The 26035-nt window shown below is 39.7% G+C and overlaps 1 protein-coding gene, 1 long non-coding RNA gene and 4 other non-coding genes across 6 annotated transcripts; 2 read left to right on the forward strand and 4 right to left on the reverse strand.

Annotated features, from left to right (window-relative positions):
- Window positions 1-1123: 1123 nt before the first annotated feature.
- Window positions 1124-1314, reverse strand: LOC130454230 (U2 spliceosomal RNA). The gene has a single exon (XR_008911901.1). It is a non-coding gene; the product is annotated as a U2 spliceosomal RNA (small nuclear RNA).
- Window positions 1315-4527: 3213 nt separating this feature from the next.
- LOC130454202 (U1 spliceosomal RNA) lies at window positions 4528-4691 on the reverse strand. Its single transcript, XR_008911875.1, has one exon. It is a non-coding gene; the product is annotated as a U1 spliceosomal RNA (small nuclear RNA).
- Window positions 4692-8579: 3888 nt separating this feature from the next.
- LOC103095902 (uncharacterized) lies at window positions 8580-9249 on the reverse strand. Its single transcript, XR_467302.3, has 2 exons — window positions 8832-9249; window positions 8580-8678 (listed from the first exon to the last, which is right to left on the reverse strand). It is a non-coding gene; the product is annotated as an uncharacterized LOC103095902 (long non-coding RNA).
- LOC130454229 (U2 spliceosomal RNA) lies at window positions 8896-9086 on the reverse strand. The gene has a single exon (XR_008911900.1). It is a non-coding gene; the product is annotated as a U2 spliceosomal RNA (small nuclear RNA).
- Window positions 9250-18232: 8983 nt separating the features above from the next.
- On the forward strand, window positions 18233-18979 carry LOC100017941 (proline-rich nuclear receptor coactivator 2-like). The gene has a single exon (XM_001365814.4). It carries the CDS (start codon window positions 18483-18485, stop codon window positions 18906-18908), a length of 426 nt encoding a protein of 141 aa, XP_001365851.1. The 5' UTR covers window positions 18233-18482; the 3' UTR covers window positions 18909-18979.
- A 2432-nt stretch (window positions 18980-21411) lies between these two features.
- LOC130454232 (U2 spliceosomal RNA) lies at window positions 21412-21602 on the forward strand. The gene has a single exon (XR_008911903.1). It is a non-coding gene; the product is annotated as a U2 spliceosomal RNA (small nuclear RNA).
- Window positions 21603-26035: the final 4433 nt, after the last annotated feature.

A 26035-nucleotide genomic window follows, 5' to 3' on the forward strand; every position in this document is an offset into this window, starting at 1 on the left:
TTGAGCTCCTATTAAAACTACTTTGGTAGTTCTGTATTTTTCAGGTTGACAATGCAAAGAAGAATAAAAGGATTTTTATGAACATCTAGGTAGCACAGTGGGCAGAGAACCAGAACTAGAGACAGGAGGACCCCAGTTCAAAAGCACCTCTGATACTTCCTAGCTATGTAACCTTGCTCTCAAGGAAGGTTCCAAACCAAGATACTGTATCAAATTATGACTTGTAATCAGGTTGACTAGAGACCTGGTTACAACAGTAACAAAGAACATCCCTGGTAGGGTAAGTGAAGTTTGAGAACCCAAAATAAATATATGGAATCAGATAGAAATTGAATGTTAACTAATAACTTGCGTTTTTAACGTTTTTTAACTTTATTTTGTTTTAATAACAAATTTCCACATATGTTTTCCAAAGTTATATGATTCAGGTTGTCTCCCTTCTCTCTTCCCTCCCCCCTCCTGGAGTTGACAAGCAATTCCACTGTTATACATGTATTATCACTCACAACCTATTTCCGCAGTATTCCTGTTGGTAAGTGAAGAATCTTGTAAAAACCAAGCCCCCAGATCATATGCCCAAATAAACAAGTGATAAAATCATATTTTCATCTGCTGTTTCTACTCCAACATTTCTTTCTCTGGAGGTGGCTAGCATTCTCTTTCTCATAAGTCCCTCAGAATTGTCCTGGATCGTCGTCCTATTGCTGTTGGTAGCAAACTCTATCACACTTGAGCATTCCCCTTGGTTACTGTTTATAATATTCTCTTGTTAACCAATAATTTAACTGACCTGGCTTTGAATGACCCAAAAGAACTGACAGTTTGCAAACGAAATCCCAGTGATGTGCTTGCAACAGTACTTATTTTCTGAAAGTATGGACAGGAAGTAAGTGGAGCAGAGAGAATGGTTAAAGAGAGGCTGTGACAGCACCATAAAAATAGTGTCTTTGAAAAAGTGGGGGTAGTGCTGGGGGATTGTTGGGCTTTTGTGCACGCACAAGCACACACAAGAGAGCAAAGCTGACTTCAGAGAAGTCTCTGACGTAAGGCAAGTGGAAAACCACTGAGAGTGATAAAGACAATTAAACCAGCTTTCTTTAGGACACTAATGTTATTCCCCGGAGGGAAGTGCACCGTTCCTGGAAGTACTGCAATACCAGGTCGATGCGCGGAGTGGACGGAGCAAGCTCCTATTCCGACTCCCTGTTTCAAAAATCCATTTAATATATTGTCCTCGGATAGAGGACGTATCAGATATTAAACTGATAAGAACAGATACTACACTTGATCTTAGCCAAAAGGCCGAGAAGCGATAACCACACGCCCTCCCCACCACCGACACCCTCCACAACGACACCCTTAACACACAAGGCGACTACAAAAAACACTGCACAGCCGTCACCCGCAACCAGCTACCACCTTCACACAAAACAGCCCCGCCACGCCCGAGCCTTTTGAAGCGAGCAGCCCTTGCCTAAAAACACCGCAGAAAACACGCTTTTCCCAGAAGATTGGAGCACTTTCTTCGACCAAGAAGACACTCTCTCTCTCGACACCCAGAAGCCTTTGCCCCAGGCGTTGCTCAACATTTGCATAGCCATCCTCCCTCTCCTACTTTCTCTTTCGCCCGGGATTTCCCCTCCCCCTCCTTCTTCTTAGGAGGCCTCCAAAAGCTGCCGAGAAACTCAAACACTGCAGGAAGAGGAACCAGAGCACCGTCATCACCTTGAAAGGGAAATGGCCACTTCCCAGTCTCCCCTGGATGACCGGCTTCCTGAATGACCCTTTGTCCGGTCAGAGCCCTGAGCCGTGGAAAAGACTGAAAATGCGAACTAGCACTTTTCAATACTACGAATGCTCTAAATCATTATTGATTAGAAAATTGCACATTAAAAGCACTGTGAAGTATCTTCCTCTTGCCTATCAGAATGGCTAATGTGACAGAAAAGGCAAATACCAAATGATGCAAGAACGTGGGGGATAAGCACACTAAGGCACGGCTGGTGGCGTTTGGAAATGCTCTAACTATTCTGGACAATGGTTAGGAACCGTGCCCAAAGAACCATAAAACTATGCATGTCCTTCCATCCAGCAATATACATATACATATGCACATATATATGTATGTATGTATGTATGTATGTATGTATACACCAAATATAGCATTTCTTTTTGTGGGGCAAAGAATTGGAGGTTGAGAAACCGTCCAGTCCCTTGAACTAAAAATGATTTCTCTAGGAGCACTTTGTATGGAATTATTCTTTGCACTTGTATTCTTTTTATGTTACTTGTGCTGCCTTGGGAAAGGGACTATGCTTTACATACCTTTGTATTTCTTCTACTGCACACTCAGCAGAGTTACAGTTCATGCATTATACACGTGTGTGTACAGACCCCCACACACATCGACAATGGAACAGTCAGCAGAATCGCCACTTGTCTTTATCCAATTCTCAAAGTCAAACGGTGGTAAAGAGCAGCGAATAAGCCCCAATGTACTCTGACCCCCAAAAGGCATCTTGGTGACACTTTCGGGTGTCCCATGGTTCCTTTGGAACTTTGAGTTGGGAAAGTGATTATTGCCAGTCCAATGAGGAAGGGAAGGCAATTGACCAAGGAGACAGCAGCTGTTACTCATAACTGTGAGAAAGCCCTAAGGTTCTCTCTCCCTCGGAACATTTATAGATGGTGTTAAAAATCAGGCTTCTAGGCAAGTATTTCTAAATAAACTGGTTTTTATATTATGGATTGGATTGTGTGAGGGGGCAGCTGGGGTGCTCAGTGGATTGAGAACCAGGTCTAGATACGGGAGCTCCTAGGCTCGAATCTGGCCTCAGACACTTCCCAGCTGTGTGACCCTGGACAATTCACTTCACCCCCATAGCCTAGCCCTTACCACTCTTCTGCCTTGGAGGCAATACACGGTATTGACTCCAAGATGGAAGGTAAGGTTTAAAAGGAAAAAAAAAGGAAAGGAAAAAAAGATTGGATTGTGCGGACAGTGGACAGCCAGGAGACCTTGAGAGCTGCATAGCTCTAGTGAGGCTAGTTACCTGAGTGATTCTCCTGTCTGTCTCTGATTTTGTTCTCATGTGATATCTGACTCGGGGAACGTCTGTCAGGTGTGGGAGTTGATGAGGCACTGCTTACGGGAAAGGGGTGGGCAATGAGAATCCCGTGTCCCAAGGTCTGGGACAACATGTTCATCCCTGACAATCCTCTGAGTCCTGCCCCATCCTACCTATCTGAGAACTTTATGAGCAGGGTCATTTCAAAATGATCTGTGGGCCAAAGCAAACGTTCTATTTGGTGAGACTGTGGAGAAACGTTTCTAAGCCATTTTACCTACTTTTGCTGAAGGTAAAGGCTTTGTTATGTTGTGGGGTAAAGAGGTGCACCCCTTGGGTTCGGGAAGGATACCTTTCTGCAAGAGTGCAAGACTCAGAAACTTGGCTCAAAGGCAAAAAGAGAAAGAGTGATGAGTGAAATAAGAAGGAGGTAAATCCTTTGCCAGCAAGACAGCCCAAGTGAAACAACCCAAAGGTTCCCCCTAAATGCCTCCATTCTGGATCTTTTTTATCTTAATTCAATGGGGCAATCCAAGGAGGGTAGTCTCTAAGGTCAGGTGTTTTAGACTGGGAGTCACTCGGGAGGGCCTCGGGGAGCAAGGGAATTTCCCTGATATGGTTTCCTGAGTTTCTGTGGATACAATGCCCATGACAGTTATGTGTCATGTAAACAATGTGTGTTTTGAAATAGAAACCATCTTCATATTTGATACATGTTTAAAGTTTAATAGCCAACCAGAAAGTTAAAATAGTAATTAAAAAAAAAAAAAACCCTGCATAGTGTTTGTTCAGAGCCGTTCATCTGAACTCTTTCCCAAATAACCATGGCTAGAGATGATGTGAATGAATATCGCATACTTGAATGAAAAAGCAAACTCTGGCATCTATTGCGGATGCTGGGAGCTCCTTCTTAAAGCTGTCATGGCTCTGTGAGCCTTGACTCCCAGTGTGCCTTGAGACTTGGCAAACTTCTCCCCAATCCGCTCGATTTTGGGAACTGATAGTCAAGGAATAAATGGGACTGGACGTCGGGTCTGGTAAGGGAGATGTTCTGTATAGGTTTTTTCTCCTAAAATGAACTTCAGGTTTTCTACCCGCTTAGGAACCGGACCCCCAGAGTAGGAATGTAGGGCAAGTTAAAAAGGCCCGAAACTAGGTCTCAGCTGAAGAAAAACAAAGAAATGTCAAAGACGTGGATTCTGAAGGACTGGCGTAAAAAGCTGACAAGTCCGAGGAAATGGAGTAAGCGAAAATACGTTTAAAAACAACCTTTGGCTCCTGGCCAGGCATGCCCCGTAGCTGCTTTCAAAGCGCAGCAGGTGAGGGGAAACGTTTCCAACGGGTTGCACAAAAGACAAAGAGAACGACTAGCGGCGAAGCAGACGAAAAAGGAATGGAGGCCGCTTAGAAAAGTACTGGAGAGAAGTCGGATCGAAGCTTTCTTTGGCACCCGAAAAGACAGGGGAGAGCGCGAACGCAGTCCCCCACTACCACAAATTATGCAGTCGAGTTTCCCGCATTTGGGGAAATCGCAGGGGTCAGCCCATCCGGAGTGCAATGGATAAGCCTCGCCCTGGGGAAACCACCTTCGTGATCATGGAATCACCCCTGCCAGGTAAGTATGCTTTGCCGTCGCGCAGGCCCACACGCCCTCTACTGCCGCACACTTTACACATAGGAGAACTTCAGCATCACACTGCACCTACGAGAAACGTTAGTTTCAAACTCACAGTCGACACTCATCTCTTCAACCTACAACGCCATACTCAAATCTTCAACCCTCAAAAGTATTCATGTCGGAGAATGTCATGGAAATCTGCCAACGATTCTTCTCATCTGCATACTCCCACCCTTTCGTGACGTCACTCACCGAGCCAACTAAACGAAGTCAGCTCACCCTCTGAAATTTATTCAAGGAAATGATCCACGTCTTATGAGCATCATTAGACATTTCCTCATCTTAATGACAAAATGTCAGGTTCCACTTTTCATTTGTTTTCCTTTCTTTCTTTCTTTTTTTAAACCGAGGCCATCAGAATTTAGAGACATTAAAATAAATTGTACATTTGCCTCCCTTCTCCTCTCCACTTCAGGAATCTGTCCCTGCTCAAGTCATACTTCTTCCATGAAGCTGACTCTCCTTGACTCCAGAAGACTGTCCCACTGTCACACCCTCCTTTCGAGGATCGACCTCAGCTCACGAGACTGACATGCTGCCTACTTCGATAAAGATTCATTTTGCTTAGGCGTGGCCCCACCTGACAGGGATTGTCCTTTACCTTATTCATCCTGAAACTGCTGGCCTCAGATTCCTCATGGGAACAGGGAACCAGTCCAAACTTTGGGGTCTCCAACTTACAAGCTAGTCCTAAAACTTGGTGTTCATCAGATTTTACTAGGCTACAAGTTTGGGGTTTCTAGATTCCATGTTGACAAAGCCCTTCCCAAATTCCCAAACCCAAGCAATGAATTCTGGGCCCTGAACATCACCTCTTAAATCCTAGATTCTAGGATCCTGAATGGAATCCCCATCTGGGCTCTATCCACATGCCAAACATTTTACTGACCCCTTCATTCTACCACCTGTGCAATTCCAGTGGCTCCCTTTTGCCATTGGGGTAAAACAGAAACTCTTCTGCCTTGGCATTGAAAGCCATTCACAATCTGGCCTCAATCTACCTTTCTGGTCAAGCCTTATTCTTTCCCTTCCAATCCTTTATACACTTCAGTCAAAATGTCCTTCTTCTTGCTTCTGGAAGGACCTTGCATCTTCCCTCTTTGGGCTCTTGCATTGCATGGGAGACCCATGACTACAATGGACTCTCTTTACCTCTCATCCAAATCTGTTTGTTTCAGGCTCAGCTCAGGCTCCATCTTTTACAGGAAGCCTTTCCAGGGCCCCTCATTTAAAAATTGTAATTGTGTCTTATGATGAACCTGACAAATTTCAATGAATATTAATGTTTCCTTAGTTTCTAAGAAACTAAGTATATAGCACTTTCAATATGCTCCTTCCAAACTGGTCTGCTTTTGCATATGAACTGCCTTCTCTTTTTGAGGTTCTTTTGTTAAAATGTTTCTTTGCTGCTCTTTCCTTTCTTTCTGGAGGCATTAGCCCTACAGTGCCCACTTCCCCCCCTTCTTCCAAACTCTCCCTTGTATCAAATGGGATTAAAACAAAAGCAACCCTACTCATCCTATTCCTTGGCCATACTATGTTTCATTCTGCACCTCTCTGCTAAAAGCCCAACCTCCTATTTTGTATCAATTTTGCATATAACTACTTTTGTACACATTGTCTCAGGTATGGAGTGGCTTAATAGATGCTTTTCGTTTAACTATACCTTTGAATATAACAAAAACGTAAATGAAATTGATTTTTTTTTACAGAGGTAAGTAAACATGCATAATAATATCTTACACTGCATGAACAGAACACAAATTATTTGCTTTCCAGGGTAGCCCCTCCTTGTTCATTCCTTCTCATGTGGTTTTCAGCTTCTTTCTCCAGTGGCCTCAGAGGTTATAGGATCCCTGACATTGCAAATAACTCTACTCATTCTAAATTTTTCTGGCTCATGATATGTAACAGAAACCACATTAGGATGATCTAAATTTCATGATGCCAGTTCACATGATACCAAGGGTCATATATCTTTAAGAAGTCACTGTACTGGGGGCAGTTAGGTGGCTTAGTGGATTGAGATCCAGAGATGGGAGGTCCTGGGTTTGAATGTGACCTCAGACACTTCCTAGTTATGTGACCCTGGGCCCCATTACCTAGCACTTTTCACTCTTCTGTCTTGGTATTAATACATGGTATTGAGTCTAAGACAGAAAGGTTTTGTTTGTTTTTTTTTTTATGTCACTATTTTCAGCTGATTATTTTTTGATAATCATCAGTTACAGGATGATGGATTATTCCTACCTATGAAAGGTGAATCCTTCCCCCCAAAAAATTTTCCAGAGCATGAGATCATCAGAATAGATGATGTAGATTCTTGAGACCCAAACTCTTAGTTTTTTGATTACTGAAAACACATGTCTAGGAGCAAAATAGTGAGCTCCTGCTTTATATTCTTTTTTCTTGCTGGTCAAAACAGCATCTCTTAGTACTGTCTAGTACTTGAAAACCAATGCAGAAAAGCAGTTTTGAATGAAACCACATAAGTAGAAACATCAGTGAAAAGCACAAGGAGGGGGCAGCTGGGTAGCTCAGTGGAGTGAGAGCCAGGTTCTAGGTTCTAATCTGGCATCAGACACTTCTCAGCTGTGATCCTGGACAAATCACTTAACCCCCATAGCCTAGCCATTACCACTCTTCTGCCTTGGAGCCAATACATGGAAGGTAAGGGTTTAAAAAAAAAAAAAGCACAAGAAGAATCATTTTTGCTATAAAACCTGCCTTGTCCTTGGGAAAGGCATGGGGGGGTGAGGGCAGAGTCTAGGTATCCCAGAATTACTCTTATTCCTGCTATCTAATGTTGAAATGCCCTAATGGGTTTTCACTAACTTAATTAGAGTTATTTGGGGAGGAGGTGGGGTTACAAAAAGTAACTGAAAAGTCACCCTCTTAAGAAGTGATTTTGTGATCCCTCACCCAGAGAAGAAATAGGTCATGGACACAGAATTTACAAATCCTTATTTAAGAATATTCTTTGTAATGAATATAGTAGGTGTTGAGATGACTGAAATGGAGCTTATCCGCTCCTCAGTCAGATTCCTGTGTTAGGGTTCCACAAAAATATTTGAGATTATAGAAAGAAAAAGGGCAGAAAATGACCAAAGTCTAAAATGGCTGGGAAGAGGGAGTTAGGTGGAAACTCCCAAGAGTCTTGGAAGAATGTTGCAACATCAAAAATGGCTTTCCATAGGTTCCCAGAGTAATGCAAAATCCAGTACTCTCAGATTAGGTGGTAGGGAAGGTAGGAGGATGACAGGAGGCCTAAAATCTCTGTTAGCCCCTGATGTTAGCACCACTCTGATAACACCCCCTCCTGACCTATGTGAGTCTTGCTCTTAGGGAGAGAGAAGTTTTTGCTCAAAATGTATAACTTTACAAGATGATTTCAGAAAAAGCTGGAAAGATCTGCAGGAACTGATGAAATAAGCAGAACCAGGAGGTCACTGCACACAGTAACTGCAATATTGTATAATAATCAGTTGTTGAAACTTAGCTATTCTCAGCAATACAATGATCTGGGTCATTCCTGAAGGACTTATGACAAAGAATGCTATCCCACCTCCAGAGAAAGAAATGTTGGTGTTGGATGGATGTGAATCAAAGCATATGATCTTTCTCGGTGTATATGACTTTATTTTGGAGTTTTGGTTATGTATAGGCATGCTCTTACAACAATGACCTCTTAATAGGGAAGCGTTTTGTATGATAATAAAAACAAAATTTTGAAATTTAAATTATAACTTTATTTTGGATTTCCACAAGGAAATAAGCAAAGAAGCCTCATCTTACCAATGTTGTCAAAATGCAATTAAAAACTTTTAACAAACTTGAATTGTGGCATCTTACTTTATTTTGGATTATTGAGAAATGTGTCTAATGTCAGTAAGTTAAGACTTCTAGAACTTCTGATAGCATCGATCACCACCCTGGAAAAGGGAAAAAAAGGAAAAGCTACCAACGAGCATAATCGTTGCAGAAATCAACTAATAACTCTAGAAAAACAGAGGAATTCAATCGCTCTAATAACTACGCCTGCTTTGCATGAAAATAGTTAACAACTTTATTGCCTAAAAACTCACCTCGCAACACCGATGCCACCCCAACATTCAGTACTGCTATTTATACAAATAGTTGTCTCCCAAAGGGAGGTGCACCGTTCCCGGAAGTACTGCAATACCAGGTCGATGCGTGGAGTGGACGGAGCAAGCTCCTATTCCATCTCCCTGTTCCAAAAATCCATTTAATATATTGTCCTCGGATAGAGGACGTATCAGATATTAAACTGATAAGAACAGATACTACACTTGATCTTAGCCAAAAGGCCGAGAAGCGATAACACACAACCCCTAAGCGCTCTCTTCCCTTCCAAGCACAACCTTCTTTAACACAGGCCCACTCACACCCCTTCACCAACACTCACCCGCCTCTCTCGTCTACCACACAAGGCAGCGCTCACGCAACACCCTGCACCCCACACGAAAACACAAGCGACCCCGAAAAACGCAACACAAAACATACCTTTAACGCATTTTGGCACTTTCTGCGGGGAAAAAACCTCACACCCAGAAACCTTTGCCTGATCGACGACTACTCATTTGCATACATCTACCCGCTTCCGCATCAAGCTGACCAATGGCTTCCCAGGGAACGGGAGGGGAGGTGCACCGAGAATGCACCCGGAACTCAGAGTGGCTTTTATGCGTTCCTTTCAAAAATTACTCTTGCTGCTTCAGTTACAATCCCCATTTCGTTTGTTGTGGATGGAAATAGATAGCCGAAAGCTGTTTAATGGAGGCAAAATGGACAATTTGGGAGGAGTGGAGAAAAGACAGATGAGGACAAGAACTTGACTGTTTCTGATTTGTTTGGGGCCTATGATTGGGGTCAAATCTGGGATTTGGCCAAGGGTGAGTTAGAGATTAAAAAGCAAGAAAGGAATGAAAGCTTTTCTACCCCACTATTGAGCAATACACCTCTAAATCATTAGACTTTTTCAGTATTTGTTAGTTCTGAGAGACATGGTTAGACCCTTGATGGAGTAGAAAGCATCTGATCAAATGCAGTCAATTTAAAATACTTTAAAAAACATTTTGTTGATGCCTTTTGTTTTTGTTTCAGTGATTTTCTAGATCCCTCCATTTTCCTTACTCTTCCCAGATGTCTTTCTTCTTTTTTTTTTAAACCCTTACCTTCCTTGGAATCAATACTATGTATTGGTTCCAAGGCAGAAGAGTGGTAAGGGCTAGGCAATGGGGGTCAAGTGACTTGCCCAGGGTCACACAGCTGGGAAGTATCTGAGGTCACATTTGAACCCACCACCTCCCATCTCTAGGCCTGGCTCTCAATCCACTGAGCTACCCAGCTGTCCCAGCTAATTTTGGTTTTGACTGGGAAGAGTGATAAGGAAACAGCAGGCCTATCTAGCCCTGTGATTGAGGGTGGGGTGGGGGTGGGGTCTAACATAAATACAATCTACTCCTTATAAAGCCTCCCACCTGCCAACTCCCCCTCTACAAAAACTCATCAACACTCTTCTAAAAAGAAAGGGCTCATCTCCAGCTATAATCAAAAATAACTAGGAAGCCACTCTGAGTAGCATTATCAACTGTCATAAAGTTACCATTATTTGGCATAATTATAATTCCATATAGATATATATTTCATTTACAAAAAAAAAACAGTTGTTTTAGTTGAGATGTTGTGTTTTATTAAAATTAACTATTAAGGAAATAGTGATTATGTTCCATTCAGGGTTCAAATTTCATCCCACTAACCTATATATATGCTCAGCCAACTCCTTCCTGAGGTTAACACCTCCACTCAAAGCCTATGAATTCATTTTAACAATTCCTAATTAAAACTGTCAACAAAAGAGTTGGTGAGTTTTCCACATGCTCTTCTGATATAGGTGGTTGTCAAGGTGGACTCTTGAAGCCCCCCAACTTGTAGCCTAGAAAGATTTAATGATCCCCAGTTTACTTAGCTTGAAGGTAAAAGCCCCAGGTTTGACCTTGTCAGGGGAGAGTTTCTCCCAGAGAAGAAAGTCCAACTTCGGGAGTCCTTAAAAGTAGTTTAAGTAGAGAGGGCTAAGAGAATTAAGCATCTCCTTGTCCCAACTGTTTCTCCCCTTTAGCCAAAGTCCTCTACAGAGGTTGGCCAAGCTTTGGCTGGATCCTTCCCTTTTATGTCTATTGTAAAGCATCAGCCTCTCACTGTTATTCCTGTCTGGAACTCCTCATTTTTCTTTATTACCATTGTAAAGTCAATCAAGGATCCCTCTCATCCTTAGCCCCCATGTTCCCCTAGAAAATGATTTAAATTCCTTGCTTTAATGGCTCTTTGGAGTTTTTCATCCAAGTGGTGAGACTCTCAGGGGTCTGTGACCAGAGGGGACTCTGCTAAGGGTTGAGGCCCACAACTCTGAGTGGAAGGCCTATGAATGCATGAACCCCTTCTCTTTAATTAAAAAGTGGTTTTTTTGGGGGTGGCTGGGTAGCTCAGTGGATTGAGAGAAGGCCTAGAGATGGGAGGTCCTAGGTTCAAATCTGGCCTTAGACACTTCCTGGCTGTGTGACCCTGGCAAGTCACTTGACCCCCATTGCCTAGCCCTTACCACTCTTCTGACTTGGAACCAATACACAGTATTGACTCCAAGATGGAAGGTAAGGGTTTAAAAAAAAGTGTCTTTTCTGACTATTTTAATAACCCTAGTTTTTTTAACTACAAAGTTTAGCTATGAAATATTCACATGCCCTCATATTTAGTTTTGTTAAGATACTGAGGTCTACAGCCAAATCATTTTATTCTGAGGTATAAGGTAGAAAGTCATTGGAAAGACGCTCCTGCATACATTTTATATCTTACCACATGAATACTCTAAAGTTAATAGTGCATTTTAGACTTAAAATTGGGTATGTTATTTGAAGTTCTCTATCCTTATTTCTCCTTCACTGTGATTGGTTTTGATACTGAAACAAATTTAAATTTCATGTAGTTGTAGGCAATTGTGAGATTTAAAATGGTTGAGGTCTTATACTGTAGTGATTAAAATAGTGGAAGATATAAATTGTGATAGATATAAGAGAGGGTGAGTAAATTTGACTGCAGAAATATGTTTCACTACAGTGTCTTGGGTTTTAAAATCAAATAAAGTGGTCGCTAGGGAAATATTCCCAATTATTCAAATACCCAAGTCAATTGGGTTTTATAAAGATTTTTAATTAACAATACAATGAGTAATCAAAGAAAGAGAGAGAAAGAAAGGAATAAGTATGAAGGGTCTCAAGCCAATATGGCCTAGACCTGAGTCTTAAAAAAGAAATCAGTCAGTTTTTTTAACACTCACCACAAGGTCTGACTAAACAAAGATTCTAGTAACACCAGGCCAGCATCCTTCCTCAAAGAGTCTTCCAGCCAGAGATTGTTTCAAAGGGCCTCTCTCAAGAGCCTCCAGAGCTCCTACCCCAGAGGGACAGAGCCCCTCAGAGGAGCTCCTCAAGGAGCTCTCCTTCAGAATGAGAATCAGAAATCCAGATCCCCCTTTTTCTTCTCTGAGCTCTTATTTTTAAGGGCAAAATCTCCTCTGTCACCTCCCCTAAGTCCTTACATCTACCAATCACTGTAGATGTTTCTAAAGGACCACCCATTCTTAGTCCACACCTAAGAAGGTGTGGATTTTTGAATAATTCACACCTGGAAAGCTCTGAGTAAGTTTTCCAGTTCTTTTTTCCTTGTAAATTCACAAGTTGCTTGACCTTTATAGGTACTTAGCTTAAGAAAAGTATGGGTTTAAGTACTTTTCATTGTTCAGAAAAGAGTTTACAACTTTATCTTCCCCTAGGGCAGACCAAGTAGGTAAAGTAGAATTCTCACATTCCTGCTTTAAGTAGAGTTCACTGCCCAAATGGGGAATGGTCTTAATCCAATCTTATAAAGTAGGGTCTGCGAAATTTTAAGGTTTACACAATCAAAATTCAATTTAAGCATATGCTACCCCAGAAAGAGTTTCAAGATGCTTTATAACACAATACTGTTTGAGTCTGATTTATGCTCCTAAATAACATCTCAAACAAGCAAAAACGCTGAGAATATTGTTTTCAAATTATCTCCAACTTTCCTCAAGCCCTGCACACCAATGCTAGATTTAGTTTTATTTCTAGAAAACAAAACAGCTGTTCAATTGAGATCATTTCTTGGGATAGATGAAAAGGAATTTAGAAATGAGATATAGGAGTATATTTTTAAAAATAGACATATTTTTAAAGTAAAACCCTTACCTTGTGTCTTGGAATCAGTACTGTGTATTGGTTCCAAGGCAGAAGAGTGGTAAAGGCTAGACAATGGGGGTTAAGTGACTTGCCCAGGGTCACACAGCTGGGAAGTGTTTGAGGTCAAATTTGAACCCACAACCTCCCATCTCTAGGACTGACTCTCAATCCACCAAGCTATATAGCTGCCCCCTAAAATATAACTTTTGGGTTTTTTTTTTTATATTTTTCCATGGTTACATGATTCATGTTCTTTCCCTCCCCTCTCCCAGGGTTGACAAGAAATTCCACCGAGTTATACATATATTATCATATAGGAGTATGTCTGGAAGATTGACAATGTTAGGGTAATGAAGGACTTTTAATAGAGAAATTTCTGGAATTGCATTAACTTCCTGATCCTGTCTTTCCCATCACCATCCTTCCAGCCCTCCTCCCCCATGTAAATTAGGGAATTTTTTTGTTGTTGTTGTTGACTTGATTGCTTCAGAGAACTAAAGACATGGGCTGTTAACATCATTTCTTGGTGTCCTGAGTACAAAACAGCCAGAAGTTCCCGGTGTGTCCTTGCTCCTTGGTGCGAGGTTTGTGATGGGCAACTCAGTCAGGAGGAGTTTGCTCAGTTAAATCAATTCTGGATGGCCTCAGTGCAAGTCCTTATTGAATTATTCTGTGATGATGAAGTCAATTTCCTTTTCTTAATGAGGGAAGGACCTCTAAGTGTCTCATTTCCATCTTAAATCATAAAGAAACTACCAGAGAACTGGCCTGAGTCACACCCAACTTAGAACAAAGCACAACTGCAGCTCAGACACCTGGGAAAGCATCATTGGCTTTACCACAAGCAATCATGACAAAAACAATCACATTTCCTGTTAACATATTTGGTTTTTGGAAACATATAGTGTCTCTGTAATGGTCTATGAACTGAATAAATGGCCATCAATTGGGAAATAGCTGAGCAAGTTGTGGTATATGAATATAATGAAATACTATTGTGCCAAAAGGAATGACCAACAGAATGATACACACACTCAAAACAACAACAACAACAACAACAACCAAAAAACCAACAACATATAAAGACATAGGAAATGATGCAAAGTAAAATGAGGAGAACCAAAAGAATGTTGTGCTCCACTACAGCAGTAACCTACCATGATCAACTGTGAAAGAATTATTATCAGCAAGACAAGGATCCAAGACAACTCCAAGGGACTCAGGATGAAAAGGGGCTATCAGGGGCAGCTGGGTATTTCCGTGGATTGAGGTTCTGGGTTCAAATGTGACCTCAGACACTTCCTGGCTGTGTGACCCTAGACAAGTCACTTAACCCCCATTCCCTACCCCTTACCACTTTTCAGCCTTAGAACCAATACACTGTTGGAATGCAAATTGAAGAATACCATTTTTCACTTCATTTCCTTCATGAGTTTTTTCTTGTATAAGCAATATGTGTCTTCTTTCACAACATGAGGCACATGGAAATATGTATTGCATGACAGCTATGATATAACCTATATCAGACTATTTATTGTCTCAAGGAGAAGGGAAGGAGGAGAAAAGGGGGAGAATCTGGATCACAAAATGTCAGATAACCATTGTAAAAAATTGTTTGTACATATAATTGGGGGAAAAAATTGACCTGCTCATCATTTCCTGGAGCACAGTAGTATTTCATCACAGTCATATGCCACAACTTGTTCAGCCATTCCCTAATTGATAGACATCCTCAGTGCTTTGCTACCCCAAAGAGAACTGCTATAAATATTTGAGAACATATACATTCTTTTCCTTTTACCCTGATCATCTTGGGAAAGAGACTCAATAGTGGTATTGTTCAGTTTAAAGGTATATTAAAAGTTTCTTAACTCTCTGGGCATAACTCCAGATTGCTCTCTAAAATGATTAGATTAGTTCATAGTTCCACCAACAATGCATCAGTGTCCTCATTTTTCCATATGCCCTTAGATATTGTAATTTTGCCCATTTATCATTTTAGCCAACCTGATAGATATGAGATGATATCTCAGAATTGTTTTGAAGATCATTTCTCTAATCAGTAATTATTTAAAAATTTTTATATGACTATATATGGATGTGATTTCTTCATCCCACAATTGTCTATTCATTTCTTTTGACCATTTATCAGTTGAGGAATGGCTCATATTATAAGGTTCTTGATATATTTGAGATATGAGACAGCTCTGTCTGAGAAATTGTCTATAAAAATTTCCCCCAGTTTTCTGGTGTCCTTTTAATAGTGGTTATATTAGTTTTATATGTTCAAAATTTTAATTTAGCATAATTAAAATGATCTATTTTATACCTCATAATGTTCTCTGTCTCCTGTTTACTCATAAATTCCTTTCTATCCATAAATCTGATAGGTAATATGTTCCTTGTTCTTCTAAATGTTTTGTAAATCTCTCTTTTTATGTCTAGGTCATATATCCATTTTGATCTCATCTTGGTAAATGGTGTAAAATATTTGTCTATACCTAGTTATTGTCAAACTGCTTTCTACTTTCCATGACATTTTTTACCAACTAGTGAATTTTTATTCCCCAAACCAGGATCTTTACTTTTGTCAAATGAAGTTATTGTATTCTTTTACTACTATTTGTTGCATGTCTGTTCTATTTCACTAATCAACCTTTCTATTTCTTAGCCAAAACCAGATAGATTTAATCATTAATACTTTGTAACAGTTTAAAATCTAGTACTGCTAGATCTCCTTCCTTTACATTTTTTCATTATTTCCTTTGATATTCGTAATCTTTTGTTTTTCCAAATGAATTTCGTTATTTTTTTTCTAGCTCAATAATTTTTTAAAAATTTCTTTGAGATAGCATTGAATAAGTAGATAAGGTAGGATTGTCATTTTAATTATATTGGATCTGCCCATTCATGAAAAATTATTTTTTCTCAAATTATTTACGTCTAACTTTATTTGTGCAAAAAGTTTTATGGTTATATTCATCATGTAGTTCCTGGGTTTGTTTTGGCAGGTTAACTTCCAGGTATTTTATTCTGTCCATGGTTATTTTGCTTTGTTACATTTAAAAGAGTGGTTACCTTAAACTATGACCACGAAAATATGGTTTCAAGACTTTGAATCGCTGAAACTGTAAAGATAATTTTTAGTGTCTTGATTTCATATTAAAAATAAAGTGGTCACCATGGGAAAAATTCCCAAATGTGAAATACCCAAGTCAGCTGGGTTTTATGGAAATTTTAATTAATACAAATGAAGGAATTAAAGAAAGAGAGAGTAAGAGGAAATAATGAGAAAAGGGCTAGGCCAGCCTAGGCTTAAGCCTTAAGAGAGAGATCAGTCTTTTATCAACTCATCACAAGATCCTTCCAAGAAAAACTCTAGTGTTCAGAGAGATCCGGCTACCAAGGCTGCACTCTCTCAGCCACTGAGACAGAGACCAGCCTTCAATTCAGCTCCATAGCTGAATCTTTCTTCAGAGGCCTTCTGACCTCCTTTTAAAGAGAATTTTCTCCTATGTCACCTCCCCTAAGTTTTCACATCTACCAATCACAGTAGACATTTTCCAAAGGACTGACCATTCTTAATTCACACCTGAGTAGCCTAAACTTTTGAGTAATTCACACCTGAGTAGACTAAAACCTCACACCTCTTGCTAAGCTTGCTTGAACTTTTAGTGATTAATTTGACCTTCATAGGTACATAGCACCTTTTTGTATTAGATCTAAAAATAGACCCAGCTTAAGGGTTTTAGCTTTACTTTAAGTATGGTTTAAGTACTTTTCATTGTTCAGTAAGGAGTTTACAACTTTATCTTCCCCTAAAGTGTGCTTAAGTATGGGTGGAGTAATGTTAGAGTTCTCACATTCCTGATCAAGTACCTTCATTGTTTAAAATGGGGAATAGTCTTAACCAAATGTTTTAAGGTAGAGTCTGAGAAATTTTAAGATTCACAATCTGAGAAATTTTAAGATTCACAGCTTTATTATTTTTTAACTCTTGTTTTTATTTTACTGAATTTTCAAATGAACCATCCCTTTAATACACACATGTGCGCGCACAAACACACACACATACACACACATTCCATGTAAGAAAGAATAAAAAAAGAAAGAGAAAAATGAGAATAGTCTATCAGTTTTAACCAATATATTACCTCCATTGGATTGTTTTGACATTGCTCTATCCATAGACATGCATCTAATGCAAATGAGGAATAAAAGTTTATTTTCCCCATCTCTTTTGTGAGGGCCAACGCTAGTCACTTTTATACAGTATTGTTTTATTTCTATTTCTGTCCTTTTACAATGTTGTAGTCATGGCTTATAATGATTATGTTTGCTTCACTTTGCAGCAGTTCACGTAAGTCTTCTCATGCTTCTCTGTAGTTGTCATAACCATTATTTGTTATAGTATAAAATTTCAAGGCATTGATATAACTCAATTTCTTTAGCTATTACACAACCCTTATTCAGTTATTTTGTTTTTAATTCTTTACTACAACAAAAGCATTACTATTAGTATTTTAGTACATATTTAGATTTTCTATCCTTGATTACCTTGGGATACATTCCTTGTAGCCATACAATTATTTTACATAGGGTAGCTATATCTTCTTGCAAATTTTTGTCAGTGATATATAGAAATGCCAATAATTTATTGGGTTTATTTTATATTCTGTTTTTTACAATTTTTAATTTAACACTGGAACTGACAGTACATGACTTGATGAGGACAGATGTATGGAATGCATTTTACACTAGGAAATTTTTCCAAGACTTTTTAGTATATAGATAATTTGTTCACACTACTGACTCCCTGACCAAAAAGATTTTAATTGGTAATTTGCTACCCCCAAAGATGTGAGTTTTCCAAGTGTTGTGATTTTGGTTGATTTGCCTGGGATGTTTCCAGTTTTTTCTGGACCGATACCGATATCCGTCATGAAATTTTGCTAGGTAGTTAGGCGAAGACTAAGTGAAATGGGTTTTGGGAAGAGGGAAATGGAATAAATAAGTTGCTCCTATCCTGTCTTCCTGCCCGGGAATATTCAATCCCATTAAAAATGCCATCTTTGCATTTTGTTTGGGGTGTCGAAAGGAGAGGATTGAAGAGGGCTGCAGCACTGGGGGTGGTGGGTGCAGCCAGTATTCGAGTTTTGTCTAGTTCTGTCCGATCTGGTCCTGTGTGTTCCGCGCCTCAGCTCGTGGCTTCTCGAGGAGGGATCGTCGTCGCTGTCTCCCGGAGCTCGGAGACGCTGGGACTTCTCCTCCCAGCCTGGGTGCCGAGGAGACTCCGATGCTGAACTCAGTAGATCAGCCCATGAAAACTTCCATACTCAGAGAAAGAAACGGATCTGGCCGAAAACAATACTTACTATCTTGGGCCTGGCAGCAGGGAAGAAGACAAGTGATGGAAATCTTACAGTCTGCAAAGAGGACTGAAAGGTGACATAGAAGCTGGAGATGGGTGGTGGGGAGAGATTTGACATTCCAGTTTCCCAATCTAGAAATGTTAGTAAGAACCAACAGCAGCAACTTAATAGGCAAAAGAACAAGGATCAGAATTCCCAGATGAAGATTGTTCACAAAAAGAAAGAAAGAGGACATGTTTATAATTCATCTGCAGCAGCTGCATGGCAGGCTGTGCAAAATGGGGGGAAGAATGGGCATTTTCCAAATAATCAAAATTGGAATTCTAGCTTGGCGAGTTCCGATTTATTTTTGAAATCCCAAACTAATCAGAACTACGCTGGAACGAAATTTAGCAAGCCCCCATCACCAAGTGTTCTGCCTAAACCTCCCAGTCACTGGGTTCCAGTATCCTTGAATCCTTCTGATAAAGAAATCATGACCTTTCAACTGAAAACTTTACTTAAAGTCCAGCTGTGATGTGCTGATGGTGAAGTGTTTAGGGCTTCAGATGGTTTAGAGGAGCAAATCAAGTCTAAACAGAAACATTTCTTGGTTAGGAAAATTCTATCTTCTCTCTGTATAACAGCTAACTGATGATAGGGGGCAATACTTGATGTAAAGGGCCATCTTGTGGGTGTGTGCGCGCCCGCTTTTCATTTATACGTGAGCCTTGTGATGAGGATGAGAAGGCAGTTTGAAATATTGTCCATTTTTGGACTTGATGCCAATTTCAATTGAACATCAGCTCTCCAAGTTTTGAACTTGAAATCATAGGTGAATTGTAAATCAGGGTTAACGTATGATATAGATTCACAGGCTTTTCTTAATTAGGGGAAAATATGTATTATAAATCATGTTTCTAGGCAAAAAAACTACAATGGTGCAGTGGAACATTTCATGTGCGGCAGTCGCAGATTGGTGATTTCTGGAAAAGGAGCTAAGTCACCCATATTCCATTGTGGCTGGGCTAGATAAAGTTGAGCACCAGCCACATGTAATGGGATGCAAATAGAAACCGCAACAGCACTGAACTGCCAAATCCAATGTGAACTTTCAGGGATAGATGGATAGATGTGTGATAGGAATCAATCCCTGGCAATGAATCAAGGAGGGGAATGCCAGTCAGTAAGGTGGTCCTGAAATCCAAGGGTCTTGTGCTTGATGACATTATGCAGGGAAGGTTGAGACTGGGTAGGGCAGAGAACATTGCCTTAGTACCTGCCTCATCCCTTAAGGGTTACTGGCATTTGTGTGCTTAATTTTCCAGGAACTACATGGCGAGTATTTTTTGTGTCAGGAGAATGTGCCAGAAAGCTTCTTAAAGATATTCTAATCTTTATTCAGTATTTGGCCGCATTGTTTTCACACAGTTTTCAAAATGCATCAAGGCACTGGCAGAATTGCTCTGATTCCTGTGAGAGTTCTAAAGTAGAATAGTAAAGTTGTAAATTACCTAGGAAAGAGCCATGTAAATAAACGTAAAATTTGTAGCATATGTAAATTTTTGCTGGCCTTTTCTTCAAAAAGTATTTTGTAATACAGAATTGCTCAATATAAGGCAGACCCTGGACTGAATGAAGACAAATCTGGTTTTAGAAGGATCAAGATATATTTTTTAAAAGAAAGCAGAGTCCTTGCATTAAGTTGCTAATGCTACATGTTTTGATTCAGCTGGAAACTGTCTTGCAAGAGACTAACTTAGAGCTATTAGGAAAAAACCAGAACTTCTAAAGCTGCTAAGACACAGAGTGCTCTTATTTTGAACACATAAAAGAATGTTTGAATAAGATTACTATTAAAACAGGCCTAATTATTTTTTCAAAAAACAAAACAAAACCAAAAAAAGGGTCAACAAGAAGACGATTTTGATTGAATGACAATCTCTTACTAAAGGGTCCCTTCTCAGAAAACAAGGTACTCCCTTTGGCCTTTTCCTATCAATGCTTTGAACTAAAGACCAATTAGAAAATAACAGACATTTTGTTTTTTCCATACAGCTAGTGGAACACTCCTGAGAAATTGTTACATCAGATTTTCTGTTTTTGTTTTACTACACAGATGTGTTATTTTGTAGCATTTTGCAGTCAGGAACAATATGAGCACTGATTTAAAAAAAAAAAAAACCTAACCCAAGAATGGTTAAGAAAGGGAAAAAATTGATTTTTAAACAGTAACTTGTCTAGAAAAATGTTTACAAAAAAAAAAAGCTCTCCCAGTGTTTTTAGTTTGTTTTTAAAAAACTGATTGGTATATTGAGCATTTTGCTTTTCTTCAAGGAGAAATACTTTAAGAACAGATGTCCAGATACATTTGGTGTTTAATCAACTTTTTTGAAGTACTTGTATAAGTATGTGAATTGGAAACAAAACTGAAAATAAAATTATTTCTCCCCTAAAAAAAATAATAAAAATAAAAATGCTATCTTTTTTTTTTCAATCCTTTTCTCAGGAGTCTGAGAGAAAACAGTGGGGCGCTGTTTTCAAGGAAACTGTTAACTGAGGGAATCTGTGAGGTACCTAGGAAGGCAGTGAAGGTACTTCTTCCAAAGAGGTGGGTTTCTCCAGGGCTTCTAGAGGGTATGAAAAAGGAAACTGAAGTTAGGATCTCAAAAATAAGTTCAAGAAATTCCAAGCTCCGCATGCATTCTCGGTGCGCCTCCCCTCCCGTTCCCTGGGAAGCCATTGGTCAGCTTGATGCGGAAGCGGGTAGATGTATGCAAATGAGTAGTCGTCGATCAGGCAAAGGTTTCTGGGTGTGAGATTTTTTTCCCGCAGAAAGTGCCAAAATGCGTTAAAGGTATGTTTTGTGTTGCGTTTTTCGGGGTCGCTTGTGTTTTCATGTGGGGTGCAGGGTGTTGCGTGAGCGCTGTCTTGTGTGGTAGACGAGAGAGGCGGGTGAGTGTTGGTGAAGGGGTGTGAGTGGGCCTGTGTTAAAGAAGGTTGTGCTTGGAAGGGAAGAGAGCGCTTAGGAGTCGTGTGTTATCGCTTCTCGGCCTTTTGGCTAAGATCAAGTGTAGTATCTGTTCTTATCAGTTTAATATCTGATACGTCCTCTATCCGAGGACAATATATTAAATGGATTTTTGGAACAGGGAGATGGAATAGGAGCTTGCTCCGTCCACTCCACGCATCGACCTGGTATTGCAGTACTTCCGGGAACGGTGCATCTCCCTCACGGGAGAACATTTTGTTGAAAAAACAGAAAAATACTTATACCTTTTTTACGGGTCTTTATAAGCTTTTTTTCTTAATGTGTTATTTACATTACCCATGGGTTCTTTCAGTGCGTTTTTTCGCTTTACTATGATGTTACGTTTTTTGTAAGAAATAATTATAAAGCTTGTTAAACTCATCCGTCTATTTCATCAACTTTAATTTTCTTTTTCGGGAAGATGTTATAATTGCCATCTCTAAATTATTTTCTCTTTATTATTCATTGTGGTTCGAATCCCTTTCGCCCCATGCAGCTTTTTTTTCTTTTAATTTCTTTTTCCCAAGAGGCAGGTTCTCCGTGGTAAAAAAAAATGTAAATAGCCAGGTGTGTTTATTTGCCGAGTTTCAGGCTCAGACCTTCCTTCAAAGCCTTGGGGTGCTTCAGACACTGAGACATACACATGCACACGTCCGTGTCTAAAAGAAGAAAGCTGATTTTCCACATGTAACTTGACAGTCACAGTCTTTGTGGATTGGAGTGGTTGGAGTGAAGATTTAGCATGAATGGATGATTGGTATTAAGAGCAGAAGAAACTTGTTCCCCAGCCTCAAACCCACTGCCCCTCCCAGTCTCCCCTTTCTGCCTAGCTAATTCCATGACAAGTACACCCTGGGAGAAAGATGTAAAATCCCACCCTGAGACCCTAAAGCACTGGATCCTTGAACAAAGATAAAGACAACGGGTGAACAACATCCCTGCTGCTCTTCCCTCACCATAGGAAGAATAAAGTATTTGGGACTCAAAACTGCTGAAAGAATAAAAATGTTTAATGTTGTCAAGCTTAAGGGCACAAGATCTAGTGTCTGGAGATCTAGGTCAGTCCCAGAAATTTGTAACCAATTATAGATGGATCTGCAGTCTGTGGATTCAGAATTAGATAATAAAATCTATAGCTGTATGACCTTTGCTAAGTGATTTAAATTTTCTTGGTCTCTGTGATCATATCTGGAACACATAGAGTTGATTAACAACTAAGAATTCTCCTAGTTCATTTTGTGATTCTGAATGACTTCAAGGTAGGACTTTCAGCAAATCCCTGAACTCTGTATCTCTAGTATCACAGCAAAATGTTTCTGTCTTTTGGGGAACCCTCAAAGGAAATTCAGCCAGTGATGTCATAGGAAAAAAAAAAAGTAAAATCAGACTCGATTGAGCAACCAAATAGTTCCCTGGCCAAAATTTATTGGCACATTCAATTCTACCAAGCATTTGATTTCATTTTTTTAAATGATGTGATGCCCAAGGGCTCTCCATCTCCTGGATAGAGCTATTATTCAAGCAAGAAAAGGTTAAATCTACCCTAGAGATTTAACTTGAGCTGGGTCTGCCTGACAATAATTTCAGTGGATCATCACCAGTTACTACAGGCAACAGTGGATAAATAAACTTGGTCAAGCAATAACTTTGGTTTCTGAACTTTTTTTATAGCAAGGAAAGATCATCTTTTGCTAAAGGCTGCAATTCTAAAAATGAACCTGTACTTTCAAAGTTTTTATTTAAAATTTTCCGTTATAAACTTGAGAAATATGAATATGCCAACATACAAAGAAGATACAGAGGACTGCATGCACATATGCTATCAGAATAGCTCAACTGCTATTATATAGCATTTGGAAAAAACAAACACCTTTTACCTTCCCTCTTGGAATCAATACTGTGTATTGGTTTTAAGGCAGATGAATGGAAAGGGCTAGGCAATGGGGGTTAAGTGACTTACCCAGGGTCACATAGCTAGGAAGTATCTGAGGTCAGATTTGAACCTAGGACCTCCCATCTCTAGGCCTGGTTCTCAATCCACTGAGCCACCCAGCCGCTACTAATGCATAGGTTTTTAAAAGGTCTGTATTAAAAATAATAGTAATCAAACTGTTTTCCTTGTTTGTGATTCCTTCTGATCTTCTTCTCTTTTCCTATTTTAGTCAATGCTTCTTTGAGCTTCAATTTTTTTTGTTGTTCATTCTTCCCATTTCAGCTGGATCTCCTTCCATTCCTCCCTCATTCCTTCAACATCTAGCCAATCCCTGAAAACCTAACTGACACAGGTTTTGTTAGTGAACCTGGTTCTTGAATTGAGAATTAAAGATGTTTTCAATGTTTTTAAAGGAAAAATTAGAGTGGAAGGTGGTCAAGAGGTAGGATATGACAGTTCATTTGTAGCACTCCAGCCCATAGGTATTATGAAGAGGCAAGGATTGTGAATGGGCACATGGCCATTCTGTGCATGGCAATGAACTCTGTTCCCAGTGTGGCTGGAGTTAGTGCGGAAACCTTGCTTCCCTTTGTCTCACTCACCTGAGGATAAAGACTCCACCTTCACCTTGTCGTAATTTGCAATTATCCAATGGCAGTACACTATGTAGCTCATCAATATGTATTGAGTACATTTGCATATCAAAGAGATTAAATAGGGAGCGTGGCCAGCTCTTTCTCTACTTGGAAGATCTCACAGGTTTGCTCAACACTGTCTTTCCACCTTCTTCTCTCCTCTCTATCTCTACCTGAGGCCTGGCCTTTGGCCAGGTGTCTCTTTCTTTTCCAATGCTAATACCCAACATTCTCTAATTCTCTCTATTAGTCTCTATTCATTCTCTTAGCTGAGCTATATCATCCTCTGACCAGTGAAGTGTTAAATTGGGATCTCTGGACAGAACATAGCCTTTCAGTGACGTCCATTGATCGGGGCATGGCTGCGGCTCCAAGATATTAATGATAACTGATCTCTGACTCATTATTGACATCTCGAATTTGGCTCCCTCACACCCTTCATGGCATCCAGAACTTCTATCCTTTTTCTATCTTCCTACCTTAAGGCTTCTCGCGGGTTCGGAAAGCCTTATCATTATTCATATAAGAATGTTTCATATGTATGATTTTTAAAACTAGAATTCTTATCCATCTTCTGTAAATGTAAACAAATTGGTATTCTTTGCTAGACAACATGGATCTGCACATGTAGCAATATTGAGTTGAGGCCTCTTCTATTTAATTTTAGAATCCTTGTAATGTTCTTTCTCCCAAGAAATCTGCTGTTCGACATTCCTTTGTCAAGTACCAAAAAATTTATACATTTTGAGCAAAATCTTTTTCTTTCCCAAAGACCAACCTACACTAGCCAGCAGCTCATCTTCTCTCTAGTCATCTGAAGACCTATTATATTGATTACAAAGAATTTCCTTCAATAAAGATGTTTAAATTCTATATCTTTGGCCTATTTCTTTCTTCCCTGGATGTGGTGGTGACTGACCACAAAAACATTCTTTTATTTTAAAAAATGATTCTTTAAGTATTTTCCCATGGTTACATGATTCCTGTTCTCTCCCTCCCCTCTCCCAAAACTGACAAGCAATTCCATTGGGTTATACATGTGTTATTACTTAATACCTATATCCACATTATTCATTTTTGTAATAGAGTAATCTTTTAAAACCAAAACCCATTAATGGAGAAGTCCATCACCTTCAATTGTACCACAGTGTATCAGTCTCTGTGTACAATGTTCTTCTGGTTCTGCTCCTCTCGCTCTGCATCACTTCCTGGAGGTTGTTCCAGTCTCCATGGAATTCCTCCACTTTATTATTCCTTTGAGCACAATAGTATTCCATCACCAACATATACCACAATTTGTCCAGACATTCCCCAATTGAAGGGCACCCCCTCGTTTTCCAGTTTTTGATCACCACAAAGAGCACAGCTATGAATATTCTTGTACAAGTCTTTTTCCTTATTATCTCTTTGGGGTACAAACCCAGCAGTGCTATGGCTGGACCAAAGGGCAGACAGTCTTTTATCATCCTTTGGGCATAGTTCCAAATTGCCCTCCAGAATGCAAAACCATTTCTTTAGAGAGTGGTATACAGGTAGGAAATTATTTGAGGAGGTGAATCTTCTCAATTCTAATTGTCAATTACTTTCTATGAAGCCCTAAAGTAGCCTTACCCCATTAAGGGAAAAAAAATGCATAAGTTATTACATTAGAGAGTAGGAACAGAAATAGTTTTGTGATACCTGCCCAGGCTCTCCTCATCCCCTCTCAGAAGGATTCAATGGGCTTTGTAGCAGAAATGCTAATTCTTATGATTTGGTTGGTATTTCTACATAGATAATTCTATCCAAAATTGTGGGTCATTCTGCAAGGCTGGCAATACTAGAAGATGACTCTCTGACAAAAGAAATAAGGAAACCCAAGAGGAGGCCTACTATCTTCCCCTAGAACAGACTTCAGCTATATTCAGTGGGAATGAAAAGGTTAGAAGGCCTTTAGATTCAAAGACCCATATCCTTTAACTTCTCTTGGGTTACAAAGCTTGAACACAATAACCTTTCCAGATGGGAATGATTCATCTTTCTATAACAATTATCAGGAAATAATTAATCAGCTGAGAGTAGTGATC

Source organism: Monodelphis domestica, chromosome 4 (genome assembly GCF_027887165.1).
Source record: "Monodelphis domestica isolate mMonDom1 chromosome 4, mMonDom1.pri, whole genome shotgun sequence".
NCBI classification, from domain to species: domain Eukaryota; kingdom Metazoa; phylum Chordata; class Mammalia; order Didelphimorphia; family Didelphidae; genus Monodelphis; species Monodelphis domestica.

Coding starts and splice junctions, on each gene's coding strand:
- LOC100017941 (XM_001365814.4), top strand. CDS start 18,483: ATGGGTGGTGGGGAGAGATTTGACATTCCAGTTTCCCAATCTAGAAAT.